General features: G+C 42.9%; 1 protein-coding gene across 3 annotated transcripts in view; it reads left to right on the top strand.

Moving 5' to 3' along the window:
* The window catches only part of VPS50 (VPS50 subunit of EARP/GARPII complex), a 184277-nt gene that overhangs the window by 143654 nt on the left and 23511 nt on the right, over positions 1-17112 (top strand). For all 3 annotated transcript variants that reach the window (XM_074984736.1, XM_074984735.1, XM_074984734.1), the window contains exon 22: positions 5832-5912. In XM_074984736.1, coding sequence (XP_074840837.1) covers positions 5832-5912 — 81 coding nt within the window. The remainder of the gene's footprint in view (positions 1-5831; positions 5913-17112) is intronic.

Here is a 17112-nt window from a genome sequence, read left to right as displayed (position 1 = left end):
GGTGACGTTCCCAACAGAGCCGTGCATCCTCGGGGCAGGGCCAAAGGCCACAAGTTTGACACACAGATCCAGGGCTGCACCATCACTACCATCGCACAAGGTCATCCGAAGCGGTTATTCCACCATCGCCTCCGACCATTCTACAGCCAGTGGCAAAGGATCACCACAGACAAATGGGTGCTGGAGATCATAGCCACGGGGTACGCCATCCCCTTCCAGTCACTCCCACCGCCACGACCTCCACCCAGGCCCCACCTCCAGGAGGCCTCCCACGTAGCGAGGCTCAAGCAGGAGGTAGACCATCTCATGCTCATAGGGGCAGTGGAAAGAGTGCCGGAGCAACTGCAAGGGAAAGGGTTCTACTCGAGGTACTTCCTCACGGAGAAAAAGACAGGAGGCCGGAGGCCCATCTTAGATCTTCGAGGTCTCAACCGGTACCTGCGCAAGCAACACTTTCGGATGATCACAATCTCCTCCATCCTTACGGCACTAGATGATGGAGATTGGTTCACAGTCCTCGACTTACAAGACGCATATTTTCACATAACTATCCATCCGGCTCACCGACAATTCCTCCGGTTCATGGTAGGCAAAGAACATTTTCAATACAAGGTCCTACCGTTTGGCCTCTCCTCGGCCCCCAAAGTCTTCACCAAGACCTTGGCAGTGGTGTCAGCCTACCTGCACAGACAGGGGGTATTTATATTCCCGTATCTGGACGACTGCCTACTCAAAGGGGCCTCGAAGGAGGAGGTACTACGCATGATACGCGTCACAGCAGGCACGTTCTCTTCGCTCAGCCTGGTTATCAATCTGGCAAAATCAAAGATAGACCCCACACAGGACATAGAGTTCATAGGGGCACGCATAAATTCTATTACAGCGAGAGTGTATCTACCAGAGACACGCTTTCGGGCCATCAGCTCTCTCGTGCAAGTCATCACCTTCAGCCCTACGGTGCCAGTTCTGACGTGCTTACAGCTGCTGGGCCACATGGCAGCAGCGACGTTCGTAGTACAGAACGCCAGGTTACACATGCGCAGCATGCAGCACTGGCTGGCGAGCGTATACAAACCGGCAGCACACACCGTTCACAGGGTGGTGTCGCCCACAACAGAGGTGCGCAAATCCCTGTAATGGTGGGTAAACCCCCAAGAACTTGCTAACAGGGGTACCCTTCCACCAACCACAAATATCGGTTTTTCTTACTACAGATGCCTCCCTCATAGGGTGGGGAGCACACATGGGCAAAGAGGTGACGCAAGGGCTGTGGTCCTCCACGGAGCAGTCACTGCACATAAATAAATGTACTGGAGCTCAGAGCAGTGTTCAACGCCTGCAGACACTTTCAAGACCATATACAAGGCAAAGTAGTCGGGATCAGTACAGACAATACCTCCACCATGTTTTATATAAATCGGCAAGGAGGAGCTCGGTCCCGTGCCTTATGTGCGGAAGCAGTCCGGTTGTGGAACTGGTGCATTGCCAACAATATAACCTTGAAAGCCTCGTACTTACCAGGCGCTCACAATGTGAAGGCAGACCAGCTGAGCAGGCGTTTCGCACTCATGGACGAGTGGCAGATCCGTCCCGATCTGCTACGACCGATTTTTCACGCATGGGGTTTTCCCCAGATAGACCTGTTTGCTACTCAACACAACAAGAAGTGCCCACGATTCTGCTCCAGGGCAGGACTGGGACAGGGGTCCCTGGGGGACGCATTCGCGATCTCCTGGAGGGGCCCCCTGCTTTACGCCTTTCCTCCCACAGTGCTGATCCACAAAGTCTTGCAGAAAGCCAGGAGGGAAGGAGCCTGAATGATCCTGATAGTCCCAACGTGGGATCGACAGCAATGGTTCCCCCTACTCCTGCGCATGTCGGACCGTCCACCGATGCCCCTTCCGGTGGCGCCGGATCTGCTCACGCAAGCCCAGGGGTCCATAGTGCATCCGCGCCCCCAAGGCCTGCGACTACAAGCGTGGTTAATCCATGGCTCAGCTCCCTAGAGAGCACATGTACGGAGGAAGTGCAACAAGTCCTAGAAAGTAGCAGGAGGACTTCCACCAGGAAGACCTGCAAGCAGAAATGGACTCGCTTCGCGGCATGGTGTCCTACCAAACAGCTAGCCCCCCTTTCGGTGTTTATACCTGTAATATTAGAGTATTTACTGGACCTCAAGAGAGGAGGACTCTCACTATCCTCGTTAAAGGTCCACCTTGCCGCCATTTCGGTGTTCAGACACGAAGAGGAAGGGCACACGGTGTTCGCCCATCCCATGGTTACCAGGTTCCTCAAAGGGTTGGTAAACCTATACCCCCCTCGGAAACCGCTTCCACCTTCCTGGAACTTGGACCTGGTGCTTAATGCGCTAACGGGACCACCGTTCGAGCCTTTGGCCATGGTTTCCCTCCGCCTCCTTATGATAAAGACGAACTTTCTTCTCGCAATCACGTCAGCTCGCAGGGTGAGCGAGCTTGTGGCAGTTATGGCAACGCCACCCTGCACTGTTTTTTCCAAGGAGGCGGTAACCATACGGCTGCATCCAGCCTTTGTTCCTAAAGTTTCTTCTGAGTTTCATATTAACGAACCTATTGTTTTACCCTCGTTTTATCCAAAGCCTCATAACTCTAACAAAGAGGTGTGCCTACACCTCCTGGACGTGAGGAGGGCGCTAGCCTTCTACGTAGACAGGACCAAGTCCTTCCGGAAAACGGATAGACTCCTAGTCTCTCTCGCTCCCAAATCAAAAGGAGGTCTCTCTTTGCAGAGAATCTCGAAGCACATCGTATCCTGCATTAAAAATGTGCTTCGAACTCAAAAAGACTCCTTTACTGGCCACACCCAGGGCTCATTCCACTAGGGCGGTGGCGGCATCAACAGCCTTTTTCAAGGGCGTTGCGCTAAAAGACATTTGCAGAGCGGCGACCTGGTCATCCTATGACACCTTCGCCAAACATTACGCCCTTCACAGGGTATTCCAAGAGGATACCCGTCTCTCGACAGCGGTCCTCTCGGGGACAAGCTGCACATAATCCGATTACCCACCTCCTATCTTGGGTTACTGCTGGGTAGTCACCTAATGTGGACCACCCATGGGGACACTCGAAGAAGAAAGAAAAGTTACTCACCGTAGTAACGGTGGTTCTTCGAGATGTGTCCCCGTGGGTGCTCCACTACCCGCCCATCCTCCCCGCTTCGGATCTCTGTTTTAGTGTTTTGCAGGAGCATCCGAGGCGGTTGGTCAAGGAACTGGCGGGGACCGAATCGCGCATGTGGCCAGGAGCGCGCAAGGGAGTGGCACGCACCGGCGCATGCGCGGTCCGGCAGAAACTGCTTGGAAGATCCGATCTGCGGCGCCGGGCGAGCCCGACACCTAATGTGGAGCACCCACGGGGACACATCTCGAAGAACCACCGTTACTACGGTGAGTAACCTTTCTTTTTAAACTAAAGAGTTCAGTCATGCTTGTACCTTTTGCCGTTGCTTCTCACTGACTCAGGATGTATTCTAGGCTTCAGTGACAGAATGATAATCCAATAATCTAATTACATTTGTTATGGGAAGGCCTCTCTCATCTGCTGATCATGGGGCATTAGCCACTGGGAGGGGCAGAATATAATTTCACATTTCTCTTTCTTGGCATGAACATAAAATATAATTTTCATCACCTTTTCATAAAATCATGGCAGAGCCTGATGTACGAGAAGTTTAATAATTTATGAATTACTGAGTTTTACTAAGTAATGAACACGCACACACCTTAAAATAGGTAGAGTAGCTAGTTTAACAGTAAACTATAGCAGTAAATGTAATGTGTATTTTATAAGATTTATGTGCCTGATTTTTACTCAAGCCTGTTGACTTCATTGAGTAACTTCATCATTTGTTCTAGTGAGATCTTGGTAAGAGCCTCAGTAAACATCTGCCATTAAATTATTATTCAGAGTTGGAAAGAAGCTAGTCTTTTGTGTGCAGTCAAGTAGGCTTAGGGAAGTGCTGATTATGAAAATTTGCCTGCAATTCCATGGCACTATGCCTCTTTGCATTGCTTATCAATTAGTAGGTCATCAGTAATTTGTGGAAATAATGCATACAGTGTCTGACATATGTAGTTGTTAAAAATCCGTGCAATACAATTGAACACTGATATAAAATGCTCTACCTAGTGAATTCACTATGGCCCTATCTATGATGACTGTTCACCTCATGTTCCCTACAGAAGTACAAATGAGTTACCTTGATTCACAATTGGTTATTCCTTGCATAAAAATCCAATAGGTTTTTTCAAGAGGAAAAAACATAGATTTTATTACATTATAACATTTTTGTTTATAGAAATTTGGAAATTCACTCCCCATTTTTGTGTGCATGTGTGTTTTAATGCACCTGCTATTTCAGTTGATAAGCTGGTAGGTTTGTTTGTTTTGGGGGCTTTTTATTTGTTTTTTTTTAATCATCTACAATCAATAAGTTCTTAATTTGGAATAAAAAAGAAAAAATAGTGTGTACTAGGGGTATTCTGGAAAACATGTCTGGGTCTTTTTCTTGTGGTATCATAATATTTTTTTAAGAAATACCCACTTTCTTTCTGCTTACTTGTTTTTACTTCAGCTATGTGAATAATGCCCAGTCTTGACTGCCCTACTCTTGTTGGATGACCCTGGAACTAGAATCAGAGCTTTTTTCTATCCTCTTGTAGAAGAGGACTGTGCTGATTCTCTCAAAGAACTTTTTTCTCCCAATTGTCGGTTCAAATTTAATTTGGGTGGTAAATGAGTAAAATCTCTGTAAAATTATTTTGATATGTGGAAACCACTTGAACATTGCTGATCACTTCTCATCCAGCTGCAGAATGGGAAACATTTTATAGTTTGAACCCAACACAGTGGAGAGCAGTGTCTAAAGATTGTTCAGAAAATTATTTTTTTCTTGTGTGAAACACATACCAGTATCATATCTTGGTACTTCTAGATCATGTGGATCTGGGATATGAATGTATGTTTTGTAGTATTTTCCATCTCTGTGGTTGTTTCATCTGATTGAGCTGTTCTGTTTGGTAATGTGTGTTTTTGCTGGGGTGGAAATTAGAATATAAGTAGCTACGTTAATCTAAACACGTTGAGCCAGATCCTCAGCTGCAGCAAATACTATGGTTACGTAGAAGTCACTGAAGCTAGCCTGACTTAAACCAACAGAGGATCTGACGCACAATACTTGGAGCCCTGGGCAGAGTGTGAAGATGGCACATTTCCTAGCTTGATTGCAATAAATGTTCAGTAATAATGATTGACTTTCACAAAGATTGTTGGAAAATAATTATACCATGAAAAATTGACATTGAACGACAGTTGATGGAAGATAATATGGCTTGTGAAATGGTGATGTATTAATTTCTCAGCCAGCATAGTGTGGTGTGCCATTGTATGAATTTCTCTCTTGCTCATCTGTGGAAATAAAAAGTCATAATTTTCTGTGCCTGCACAGTCATCTTATTTTATATAATGATTTTAAAACAATCCAAGGGACTATTCTGACAACTATTCCCCCTGACAAAGGAGATAATGATCATATATCAGTATGAATTATATATGGTCATCTTTGTGAACTGAGTGTATTTCATTTTTTTATCTGTGTACTGTCAGGTAAAGCATTTTTTGCATGTGTTTCCTTTTCATTTTGGTTTTATTGCAATTATGTGCTGAACCAGTATGTAAACATATTGTATTGAGAAAATGTGAACTTTTTTTGATCATGTAATCACTGAACTAAAATGCAAAAATTGTCTTTTCCTGTGTTTTTTTGATATTTTTTTTAATTCTCTTTTTTTCCAGTTTGAATCAACAGGGCTGGGTCTTAGCTCTAGCAGACTGCGCACTACGCTGAGTAGGATACAGGAGAGCCTGATTGATCTGGTAAGAAACTGGAATCTGTATCTTTGTTGAAATGACGGAGGCACATTGTAGGAAGTGTGACAATTTGTCTATAATACGGTTATTCATTTTGCAGTGAGACTATCTTGATTTCCTGCAGTTATAAGTGGGTTTTTTTGTTCAAAATCATTTTGCATATATCTGCAAAACTAGTACGAAACTCCTCAAATTCTTCCCTAATTTAATTATGCTTCACTACTAACTTTTAACAGTTTTTACCTTTAAATCTCAATGACTCTAATGAAATTTTTGGTGGTATTTACTTTTAAATGCTACCTTAATCTTGAGCAGAAAAAAGGATGATGAATAATCAGTTTCTCATAACTTACATATTGCTGGTTTTCCTGCCGTGTGTGTTACAACATAGATGCCATGAGTCATTTTAACAGTTTTTCATGAAAAAAGGGTAAGTAAATAACGTATTTTCATTAGACCAGAAGTCAGCAGCCCTTGGCATGCGCACCAAAAGTGGCACGTGAGTAGATTTTCATTTGCACTCAAACTAGGAGCTGAGCCCCACTCTTCCTCCCCCATGCAACCGGGAGCTTGCTCAAAGCTATTCCACCTGTGTATTAACAAAAGACCAGCCGATAACCACCTAAACAGTAAAGCTCTTTGTATTTATTTATTTATTAATGATGCTGGATTCAATAGGACTAATAGTGACTTCAAAAAGCATCACAGGCACTTGGACTGTACATGGATGTCAAAAGGTCAAATTTCCGCACTCTGCCTTGGACAGGTTGCTGAACCCTGCCCTGGACTATCAGTGGACTGCTACTCCCTCAGAATTTTTGCCTTTGTGTGTGAGCAAATGTCAGGGTTGTGCAATGCACCTAGCGAACAAAAAGCATATCGAATGTAGCAAAGGAGTGGCAAATCATGCTTGTAGTGTCTTTCCTTCTACTTACTTTGAAATGTGAACACTTGAGGCGTGACACTGAAATAATTTTCTAAAACCTGTCTTGTACGGTTTGTATAGAAACATATCCACAACTTCAGTTTTACAATTTTGTAAAGCCAGTTTTTCAAAGATGCAGATGACCTCTGTGTGGATTAAGCTGTGGGGGCTGTTGTCTGGCTTGTTGGAAAAGGCGTATGCCCTTCTAAGAGGTAGAGAACAGCTTTCTGTTCTAAGGACAGATCAGGTCAGTGTGAGGATCCTTTTTGGTGTTCTCCTCCAGTCTACACAGCCTACTGCAACATGCTTTCCAAAAATATTTTTTTACATTTCCTTTTATTTGTTCTTTAGTGACATCTTAGGGTTTGAATCTTGTTCTTACTTGGCTCATCTCATGTTGGGAATTCTGACCTTTGCATTGTCTTCCATTCATAGTAATAGTCATAATGATGGCCATTTTTGCCAGGAGCAGAAATTTACTCGGTACTCTCAGCACGCCAGTGGGTGCTGGGTCATGTTAGCTGAATGTCAGGAGCATTAAGCCATTTAGACAGGCCTAAGTCTTTCAGAAAGTCATGTAGGCTGAGTATAACTGGTGTTTTCCCCTTGGACTTCTCTAATCTTTGCACCAAGGCTGGAATAAGGCCTTTTTACTAACTACTTATGATCAGGTTAAGGAGTGAATATCTGGAAGATTTAGAGACAATTCACTAAAGACTTACTTCAACATATTTCCTTTGGAACACATCAGCTTCTGACATTAACTCCCGATTGGCATCCACTTAGTACTTGCATGAAGCATTATCTCCTTGATTTGCAGTGTAGGTCAGATGTCTGTGCAGGGTGATAGTACTTCTACTTGCTTGTGAAGGATAGTTGGGTATGCTGGTGGGATAAAGTAAGTCTTTATTTAGTTGGGTCATCCTGGGGTTGTGTACTACTTATAAATCTCCTTCAGTGAGAATCTGCAGGGCTCATTTCATGATGAAGGAAGTAAGATTACCTACAATTAACTTGAGTTCTCCATGTGCCTTTATGGATTCAGGCTGAACCTCCATACTTTCCCATTTCATCTGGCTGTCACGTACATCCCACAAGTGGTGGTTGCAGGAACCATATACTATTTATGGGTTTTTCCATATATGTTGAATGAAGAACCATGGACCTAATATTGAGAGTCACGTGAACTATAACTCCATGTTAAAAAAAAAAAAAGAAAAAAAAAAAAAAAGGGGGGGGATCACAATTATGGAAAAAACCCAGGTCTCATCCTCTCAGAATCATAAAGTAAGCAACTCAGAAGTCCAAATGGAGGTATCAGGAGGTTTAACAATATCCATGAGGAAGTTCATCACCTGAACTTCTTGACCACTAAAGTTATCACTAGATTTGGGTGACAATGTGCAAACTGTTTGTCATTCTGGGAAACTGAGTAAAGTAATTTGACAAAAGACTCCATTCAATATTAGCAGTCTTGGAGTGAGCTAGATGAGATGGGTGATTCTATTCATAGAATTTCAGAGTACTCCACCCAGGAAGGCAAAATAATACTCCTTAGAGGAGGGATTTCCAACCTATGGGTCATGATTAGATTTGATAATGGTCGCCTGCTGGGTGGCTCCTTAACTGCAACCCAACTGCAGGTAGGGGAAGGGAGTAGGAGCGCTGAGGGGAGCCAGGCAGAGAAGGAAGTGGCAGCGGCCCAGTGAAGAAACAGCTGGGGTCAGAAGCAGCAGTGTGGAACTCCCATGTGAGGTAGTTGGTGGGGCGGAGAACTGAGAGGGGTTTATGAGGATGGTAACCAGTGACATCTTTGGGGTGAGATTTAAGGCACAGATTGGTCTGGTGTAAGTAACTGATCTCTTGGGACTGGGAACAACCTGAATATTTTATGTGTAAGTGACCATTTGTTACTAAGTCTGAGTTATCAGGGTGCATAAGGGGGTCTGTCTGTACTCCATAATAGTGTTACAGTGATCAAAAAGTCCACATTTGTTACTGTGTTGGTAAAATGTAATTATAGGACATACTGTCAGTTTGAGGTTTGTGCCCTGAGGTTAGCATTCAGGGTCATCAAGGAGAAGGAGAATGAAAATGAAATAGGATTTTAAAATCCCACACTCACATGGATTCCAAGAGCTATGGATAATGAATGATTATATAACATAACAAAGAACTCCATTAAATATGCCTATGGGGAAACTGCCACAACTTCACTTGGACCTAGAAGATGAAGTTAAGAAGAGGATACAGCCAAATGTGGAAGTAGCTTCAAGAAAGAAAAGCTTTAAAAAAGAGGCAGCCATAGGTCAATAATGCAGCAATGGGAATAGGTAGAAAAAAAATAAAATTGTCCGAGAGAGAAGAAATAATGGCTTACCAAAAAAAAAAAGAGTGGGGTAGGGAGGTGAAGCATCGGTGAGAGGCAGGTGCAGGATATGTAAGAAATTGTCACCATGATTCCAGAGTCACCATGATATTACAAAAACAAAACCTGGAAGATTGTTAGCAATGGAGGCAGAGCAGAAGGAACAGCGGTGAGATTTGCTCAACAAAACAGAGCCAACCGTTCCAATTAAAAGAAGAAAATGAGAAGTTAATGATCTTTCTGGTAGAAATTTCAAAAGCAGAATGAAAAATAATTAAGCAGCTAAAAAACAGCAAAACATCTGGGTAAGGTACAATCACAAGCAGGCTGTTGGCCGAAACAATCATGAATATATTATATCTTTACCTTCTTTCAATCAGAGAAGTTTAGTCTTGAGGGTTTGGGATTTCACTAAATCTTTTGCTATAGAAGATGTTTCAGCAATTTGGTCTTCATAGAAATACAGTGTCAATGGCTAAGTTGCTGTATAGCTCAAAATGCTGTGTAAGGACAGGGGAGATGCCAACTGGTTTGATAGTTTCTGGAGTGCAGCAGCGCTGCATCTGATCACTTTTCTCTTTTTCCTCATCGTAATATATCACAGGAAAGCAACATCAGAGGAATATACGTGAATTACGTGGAATAGAAGAAAACTTCAGGATGATTGCACATGATGTTTTGTTGGACACAGATGATGGTACTGTGAAAAAGACCACTACGAATGTCAAATGTGAGACTGCCAAAATAGGATTAAGAGACAGCCAAAGGAAAATGAGTCATGATGATTTAAAGAGAGCAGTAATGCTGATGCCTGTATGAGTGGCAGTGAAGAATATACACATTTGATGAATTTTTATATACAGTACTTTGGAAGCACAGCTAGTGTTTATTGCCATCACCATGAAGAGGCAAGTAGAGCCTTTTGAGGGAGGCAAATGTCTGAAGAAATAAGAAGTTTCACACAAGAGCTAAGATAAACTTACACAATGCCATCATTAAATCCATACTGAGACATGCTTCTCAGAGCTGGCAAATGCTAGACTCTTACATGTAAACATAATGCATTCCACCTGAGATGCTTGTGAAAGGATAACTGGGGTTTGCTGGTGAGATAAAGTAACCAGTGCAGATGTGTTACAAAAAACAGGCCTGTGGACTGTGAAGAGAGAGTGATTTGAGAAAGAAAGTTGGTGTGATTTGAGACATGCAGTACAGATGTTAAAAAAAAAAAAACCCTATTCCTGAGCAGCCCCTTGATTGGATGTTGCCTGGTGGAAGACTTGAAAGGAGAACAGCAGATGTCAGGAAACCGTTGAGAAAGATGTCATTGTCATGGAAATAAATAAGGATCAAAAATATGGCATTAAATGGAAGTTGAAAGGCTGGGTTTCCTCATGTGTCACAATGCACAATAGCATCTAATGAGCAAATCGAAGCTTCTTTGAGGTGTGTTCAGTCGCTGATTTGGTGAGAAATGTGTGAGCAATAATGAGGTGGCCTTTCTTATAGCATGTGTATGGAACTGTCTATTTATGTGACTCCTATTAGAATAGCATCTGAGCACTGATAATCTGTTGTTTGTCACATCATCCCTGTGACTTGTGAAGTACTGTTACCATTTCTGAACTGGAGAACTCTTGTATCAGAACAAGGAATGGAGCAGGGAATTTGGTCAATATATACCTATTCACTGGCAAATCATATAGCTTTGGAGCAGTTTGTGGGTCCAGCTGGTAGTCAGCCAACTTCCTGATATAGAGCTACAGAGGCAATTAGATGCTCCAGTTAGTAGTAAGTAACTTTTCTATGTTGCTTTTTGAAAGAAGGTGATTTCTTTTTGCTTACAGTAAACTCTTTCATATCCAGCAGCCTCGGGACCACGACGTTGCTGAACATTCAAATATTCTCGATGATACTAAAGAAAAATGAGAATAGACATTAAGAAACAAACAAAAATGCGTGCAGGGTATTTTATTTACTAACAACTGTAGCATTGTACATGCTAAACTTGTACTGTGTTTGCTGTATTTATTTGTGTTTACTTTCAAAAATACTGTTTATGAAAAACATAACTAATTTACTTAGTTAAAATGCTGGTTATTTGAGAGTTCTGGATGACAGAATACCAGATATGAAAGAGTTTACTGTACTTAAATTTTTAGATTTTTCTAGGATATGGAAAGCAGCTGGCAGTAAGGCAGGTTTAGTGGTATCTTAAGCACCTCAGTTGGCATCAAACCGTCACAAAGTAGAAGATATTTCTGGTCTTCCCACACACCCCAAAAGAGCTTCTTTCTATTGGCTGCACTAGAAAACTTGTTATAGCATGATCTAAAATAAAGTTTTATTTTGATATTTAAAAGATAGATTTAGTAAAATTCCTACACAACCTCCAGCTTAGGAACACACTCTGTATTTGTTTCATTTCTGGAAAGTTGCTAGGGTAATAAGTTTTGTGTGTCTAACATACTTGCCATCTTTGTCTTAAGATAACAATTGCAGACTAACAAACGGTCAATTGAATTATATATTTTAAAGTGGCTTAGAATGTAATCACAGTCTGAAGAAAATAACTTTACTTTCTCAAAGTAATCTGAGAGACTGTCTCTCTAGAGTCCTTGGACTCTTATATTTAACATGCCCTACTAAATCTGCAAAACTTCCCTCTACCCTAAAGGATAATTTCCCTATGGATCCCCGTTATACACTGTAGAGAGAACAATCATAATTCTTTACATTTATTAATTTCAGCCTTCTTTAAAAACCCTGGGGTTGCATTTATATGTATTGTGAGTGACAGGTCAATTTTTCATGCTTCAGATGTGTGTATTATAGGCTCAAATTACCATAAATACTAAAAAAGGTAGAGGAAGAAGCTTAAAAAGATGTAATGTTCATGTTTTGTATGTATTGAAGTTTTCTATTTGTTTCAAGAGTCAGTATTTCTGCTGTTGTCATTACTTGGAGTAAACCAGTCAAATAAAACCCAGGTTTGTTATGGGATCATTATAAAATTAAGTCTAACATAAATGAAGTCTTATAATGAAGTGCAGTCAAGAAGCATGTATAATAGCATTTGGCAAAGAGATAAATATGGCATTGACAAAAGTACCATATGTCATGTTTTTATTTCAGATGTTAACTGAAACAACTGTTATAAGGAAGTGATCTCTTGCTGCCTATAATGAGTTATGTTAAAAATAATCCACTATTGCATCCCTCAGGAAAATATTTAGAATGTTTACCACATTCTGGTATTTCTACTCTTGTGACAGTTGCCTTCTGCTGATTATGCTGTTTTTAGGCACCAAGCACTAAATCTTCTGGACTGGCAAACTTCCAAACTTAAGAACTCTGTGTGCAACTGCTAACCCTTGTTCAAGATACAATTATACATCAAACTTTTCACCAATGTTATAGGCTTGGAAAAGGATTACAATCATGTTCATATTTTTAAATTAATTTTCTGCAAAATTTTAGTTAGCGGTCACTTTGGCTACGTCTACAGTATGAGCTAAAATCAGTTTTATTAAAATGGGTTTATTAAAGCTGTGTTGTATAAATTCAATTTTGAGCATCCTCACCTTCCCACATGCTCCCCACAAAATCAACTTACTGCTGCCACACACAAGTCACCAGAATTGATTTGTTGCAGGATTGTATTGTGGGAACTTATCCCACAGTTCCCTGAGCCCCATAGCATCCTGGCTATTTTCACTGGGGCAGTATGGGGGAAAAAATGCCATGCAAGTGGCTCTGCGTATCTGATGACATCTTCCCACATTTAATTTCCTACATTTCATTTCTCTCATTCCCGTGCCATGTTAACCAAACATCCCTTTTACTAGGTGGAGTCTGGCTTGCCTGTATAAGAGATGTTCTTTTTATAGTTGAGGGGAAGAGGAGGGGTAGTAAAGCACTTAGAAAAGGCTAGAAAAAAGATTTTGGGTTTCCCAACCGACAGGTTTTCCAAATGGGATGCAAAGCACTGGATCTTTCCAGGCTTGGATCTGGATTTAGACATCCTGGCAAAGAAGATCCTCAGGCCAATAATTTTTGTCTCAAAGGCCAGCCAGTCTAGTGACAAATTTCTGCGTGTGTCCGAACAGCAGCTCTACTAGCTGCTGTGCAAACACCCTTGCATTCACTCCTTTCCAGCCAGCATTCTACCTGGCACACCAGGACGGAGCCCGACACTCCCTGGGCCCTCAAAGAATTATCTGGAGGAGGAGGAGTCCCAAGAGCCACCCCAGGGCACCAAGAGGCAGGTCCCTCCTGGATTGGGCAAAAGGTGCAGACCCTCCTGGACCTGGGGTCCTGGAGTAGATCCTCCTCGCCTCACAAGGTAAAGTGCCAGAATACCCAAACCTAAGCTGAATAGCCACCACCCTGGCAGAACAAGGCCACCCCCCACTGCAGCACAGAGGAAGTCCAGGTGAAGGAGGAGGTCTAGCAGTGCTACATCTGTGCCCAGGGCTGCCGGACACTCTGGGATAGGACCCACCAACTGTGTCTGGATTTAGACCTCCTGGTAAAGACCTTCAGAACAAGAATTTGCGCCTGAAAGGTGCGCGTAAGCAGACACGGGCACTGCACTGAAAATGCAATGAATTGGTTATGGCTGCTTTTGTTGTTCGCCCACTACCTGCCCCTATTACCTGCGTGCCCAGACTTGGATCTGGGTTTAGACCTCCTGGCGCAGAGGAGATCCTCAGAACAAGGTGGTGGTACGGGCACCAGCATTAGATACCTGGATACCAGCTTCACCTCAGAAGTGAAGCACCGTTTAATTCCCAAGCCACCCTGATGGAGCGAGGCCACCACCCTGATGGAGCAAGGCCACCCCCCACTGCACCGTCGAGGAAGGTGAAGCAGCTCCAGCAGGGCTACATCTGGGGCCCTGTGTGCTGGCCAACTCTTCGGGGCAAGACACATCACCTGCCTCTATTATCAGCAGCCCCAGGTTTGGATCTAGGTTTAGACTTTCTGGCAAAGAAGACACTCAGAACAAGAATTTGCACCTGAAATCTATGTGTAAGTAGACACAGGCACTACACTGAAAATGCAGTGGATAATTGGCTCAGTTATGGCTGCTTTGGTTGCTCGCCAACACTCTGGGGTAGGAACCACCACCTCTCCCTCTTACCAATGGGCCCAGGATTGGATCTAGGTCTCTAGACTTCTTGGCAAAGGAGACCCTCAGAACAAGAATTTTCATCCTTGCAACCACTGCAAAACCTAGAAATGCGTGTGTAAGTAGGAGGCACGAGCACAACACTGAAAACGCAGTGTATCATAAAATCAGTTATGGCTCTATTGGTCTCTGCAAGCCTTCCTTGGAGAAATGTACTAATTGTAGAGCTACTACATTGCTTTCAATGGCCTTTGGATCAAACCCATACAAAAATTTGCTTTCAAAGGACAGTCTCTTGGGACAATTTTTTTCTGGTGACCAAGAAGGCCTCCATGTGCCCCAGGGGACACTCTGGCCACCGTAATCAGTGCTGTATGATGCCTGTCTCTGGCCCTTCTTAAAGCTGCTGGGAGTCCATGAAACCTTGTGGCAGGACCCACCACCTGCCCCTCTGCCCAGCGTGCCCAGAGGAAAGTCTTGGTTCTGTATTTCGACTGCCTGACAGAGAAGATCCTCAGAGCAATAATTTGTATTCTTGCACCCAATCCATAATCTAGAAATATACATCTAAGTACCCATGGGTGTTACACTGAATGTCCTTCAAAACAACATTCAATGACACTTCCTGTGCCTACAAGTAACAGGGAGCCAGGGGTTAATTGCAGAGAGGGAGCCTGAGAAATGGGTGCCACATTGGACGGAGTACACTTTAAATCCTTTAACAATGATCCACTGGAGGGCCAGTCTGGTCCCAGCCCCTGTCTCTGGACGCTTGATGCTCTGCTGCCCCTGACTATACCAGCCACTGGAGACTTTCCCCAGGCAGCTGCCAGCCCCTGAAAATCGTGGCTGCCAAGGGAAACTTCCCCGAACAGCTGCACAGCCCCCAACCTCCTAGCCACTGAGGGAGACTTCCCCCTGCCAGCTGCAGGACCCTCACTGCATGCAAGCTTCCTGGCACTTTGCTCAGCACATCCTGTGATTGGTTTGGGGTCAAGCCACATGATGCCCCTGGGCACAGAAAAGTTCCAGACTGCAACTGGCGCCTCCAGTGGGGAGAGAAGAGAGGAGATGTGGGGTTCAGAACAACATGTAAATGGCTGAAAAGAAGTTTTCTCACCCTATCATACAAGTGCAACCGCCACCCACAGCTTAGTTGCCACATGGTGCGGGGGTAGGGAGGAGTGGGGAGCAGCAGCTGGCACCAGGCATGACGGGGAAAAAAAAAAGAGCAGCTAGCAAAGGTAGACACAGAGCCACAGACCCCTCTAATAGCAAAGAAGAAAAGAAAGAAGGAAAGAAAAGAGAACATTTTTCAGCCTCTCATACAAGGGGGCAATATCAACCTAAGAGACTCAACTCCAGCTATGTGAATAGCGTAGCTGGAGTCAATGTACCATAGGTCAAATTTCTTTGCAGTCCCAACAGCAGGATGTCAATGGGAGAAACTCTTCCATCAACTTCTCTGGTACTTCTCACAGTCCTGAGGAGTAAGAGTTGACTGGGATGCCCTGAATGTTCTATTTAGCTCGTACCTACAAGGTACACTAAATTGAACCCGGGAAGATTGATTCCTTAGCTATGGGAATGCTAGACAAACACAAAACTCTCTGATGCAGGGAGAATCAATAATTAATTATTATAGTACAATATTACTGCAGATTAGGTTTGTTACTTTATAATTATCCTTCAAGACTGTTAGAGGACATGTTCAGCAATTTTTCCTTCACTATGGAACTGAAGAACCAGGATAATCAAGATAATGTTGAATGTGCTGATACTTATTTTCCTCCAAATTTTGTTTTGGGGAAATGGTATATGTGAGGGAAAACGTGTCAGTATTTTCTCTAGAGAGCCTCCCTCTCCCCTTCTAGTCTTTATAGCTAAATAACCCTTGCAAAATGTGTGCACTGATAAAATTAATCATACATTTGACCCTTTAGAAGTAGCATTGTATGGATTGCCTTTCTTCATATTAGTCAGCAGAAAAGGCTGGTACAGATGTGTTGCTAAAGAGAGCACTGAAAAAAATGGAAAAATCCTGAGTTTTAAAGTTTAGCAGTTTCTCAAAGGCACAGGCTTGACAACCCTCTACAAAACAGGCATCCCCTCACTGATTGTATGAGAACTTCTTTATATCCCATTATATATTGGTTCCTACATTCACCCACAGGTAAACACTTGGGCAATGAGTGTATAGAGCTTAGTCTTCATATACATTCAGTCCTCGGGCCCTGCAGCCCAGGTTCACAGAAAAGGTGTAGTGTTGTAGCAGTAGAGATGAGAAAATTAGTCCAGTGATGCCATAAAGTCATCTCCTGCAAGTACCCACCAGCCTATTGGTTGTGTCACTGAGGATCTGGAGAAGAGCCTTCAAACTCCCTACATCAGCAATTACCCAAACAGCTGTTTTTGATCTGCACAAAAGCCAGTTTAATCAACAGTGACTACATTGCTGCAATTGTTGATGCAACAGCTATTGTGTTTGCAAGTGACTTGTTAAGTTGAGCTGTTTCAGGAAACCACATGTAACAAAATACTTACTACAGACCTATTTATTCATGTGCATCATTAGATATTTTAAGAAATAATTTTGTGTGAGGATCATTTTCTGTAAATCTGAACATTCTGAAGTAGTACCCTTTTCTATGTAGGAAAAATATATAAAATTGGAATACAGTATTTTGAATGGCAAACTGAAGAGTAGTTTTGCGAAGTCATTAGTGGATAGAAATATCATTCTAACACATTCTGAAGTATGTGTAAAGATTTCTTCTTT

Source organism: Carettochelys insculpta, chromosome 2 (genome assembly GCF_033958435.1).
Source record: "Carettochelys insculpta isolate YL-2023 chromosome 2, ASM3395843v1, whole genome shotgun sequence".
NCBI lineage: Eukaryota > Metazoa > Chordata > Testudines > Carettochelyidae > Carettochelys > Carettochelys insculpta.
This window is presented reverse-complemented; position numbering and strand designations above follow the sequence as displayed.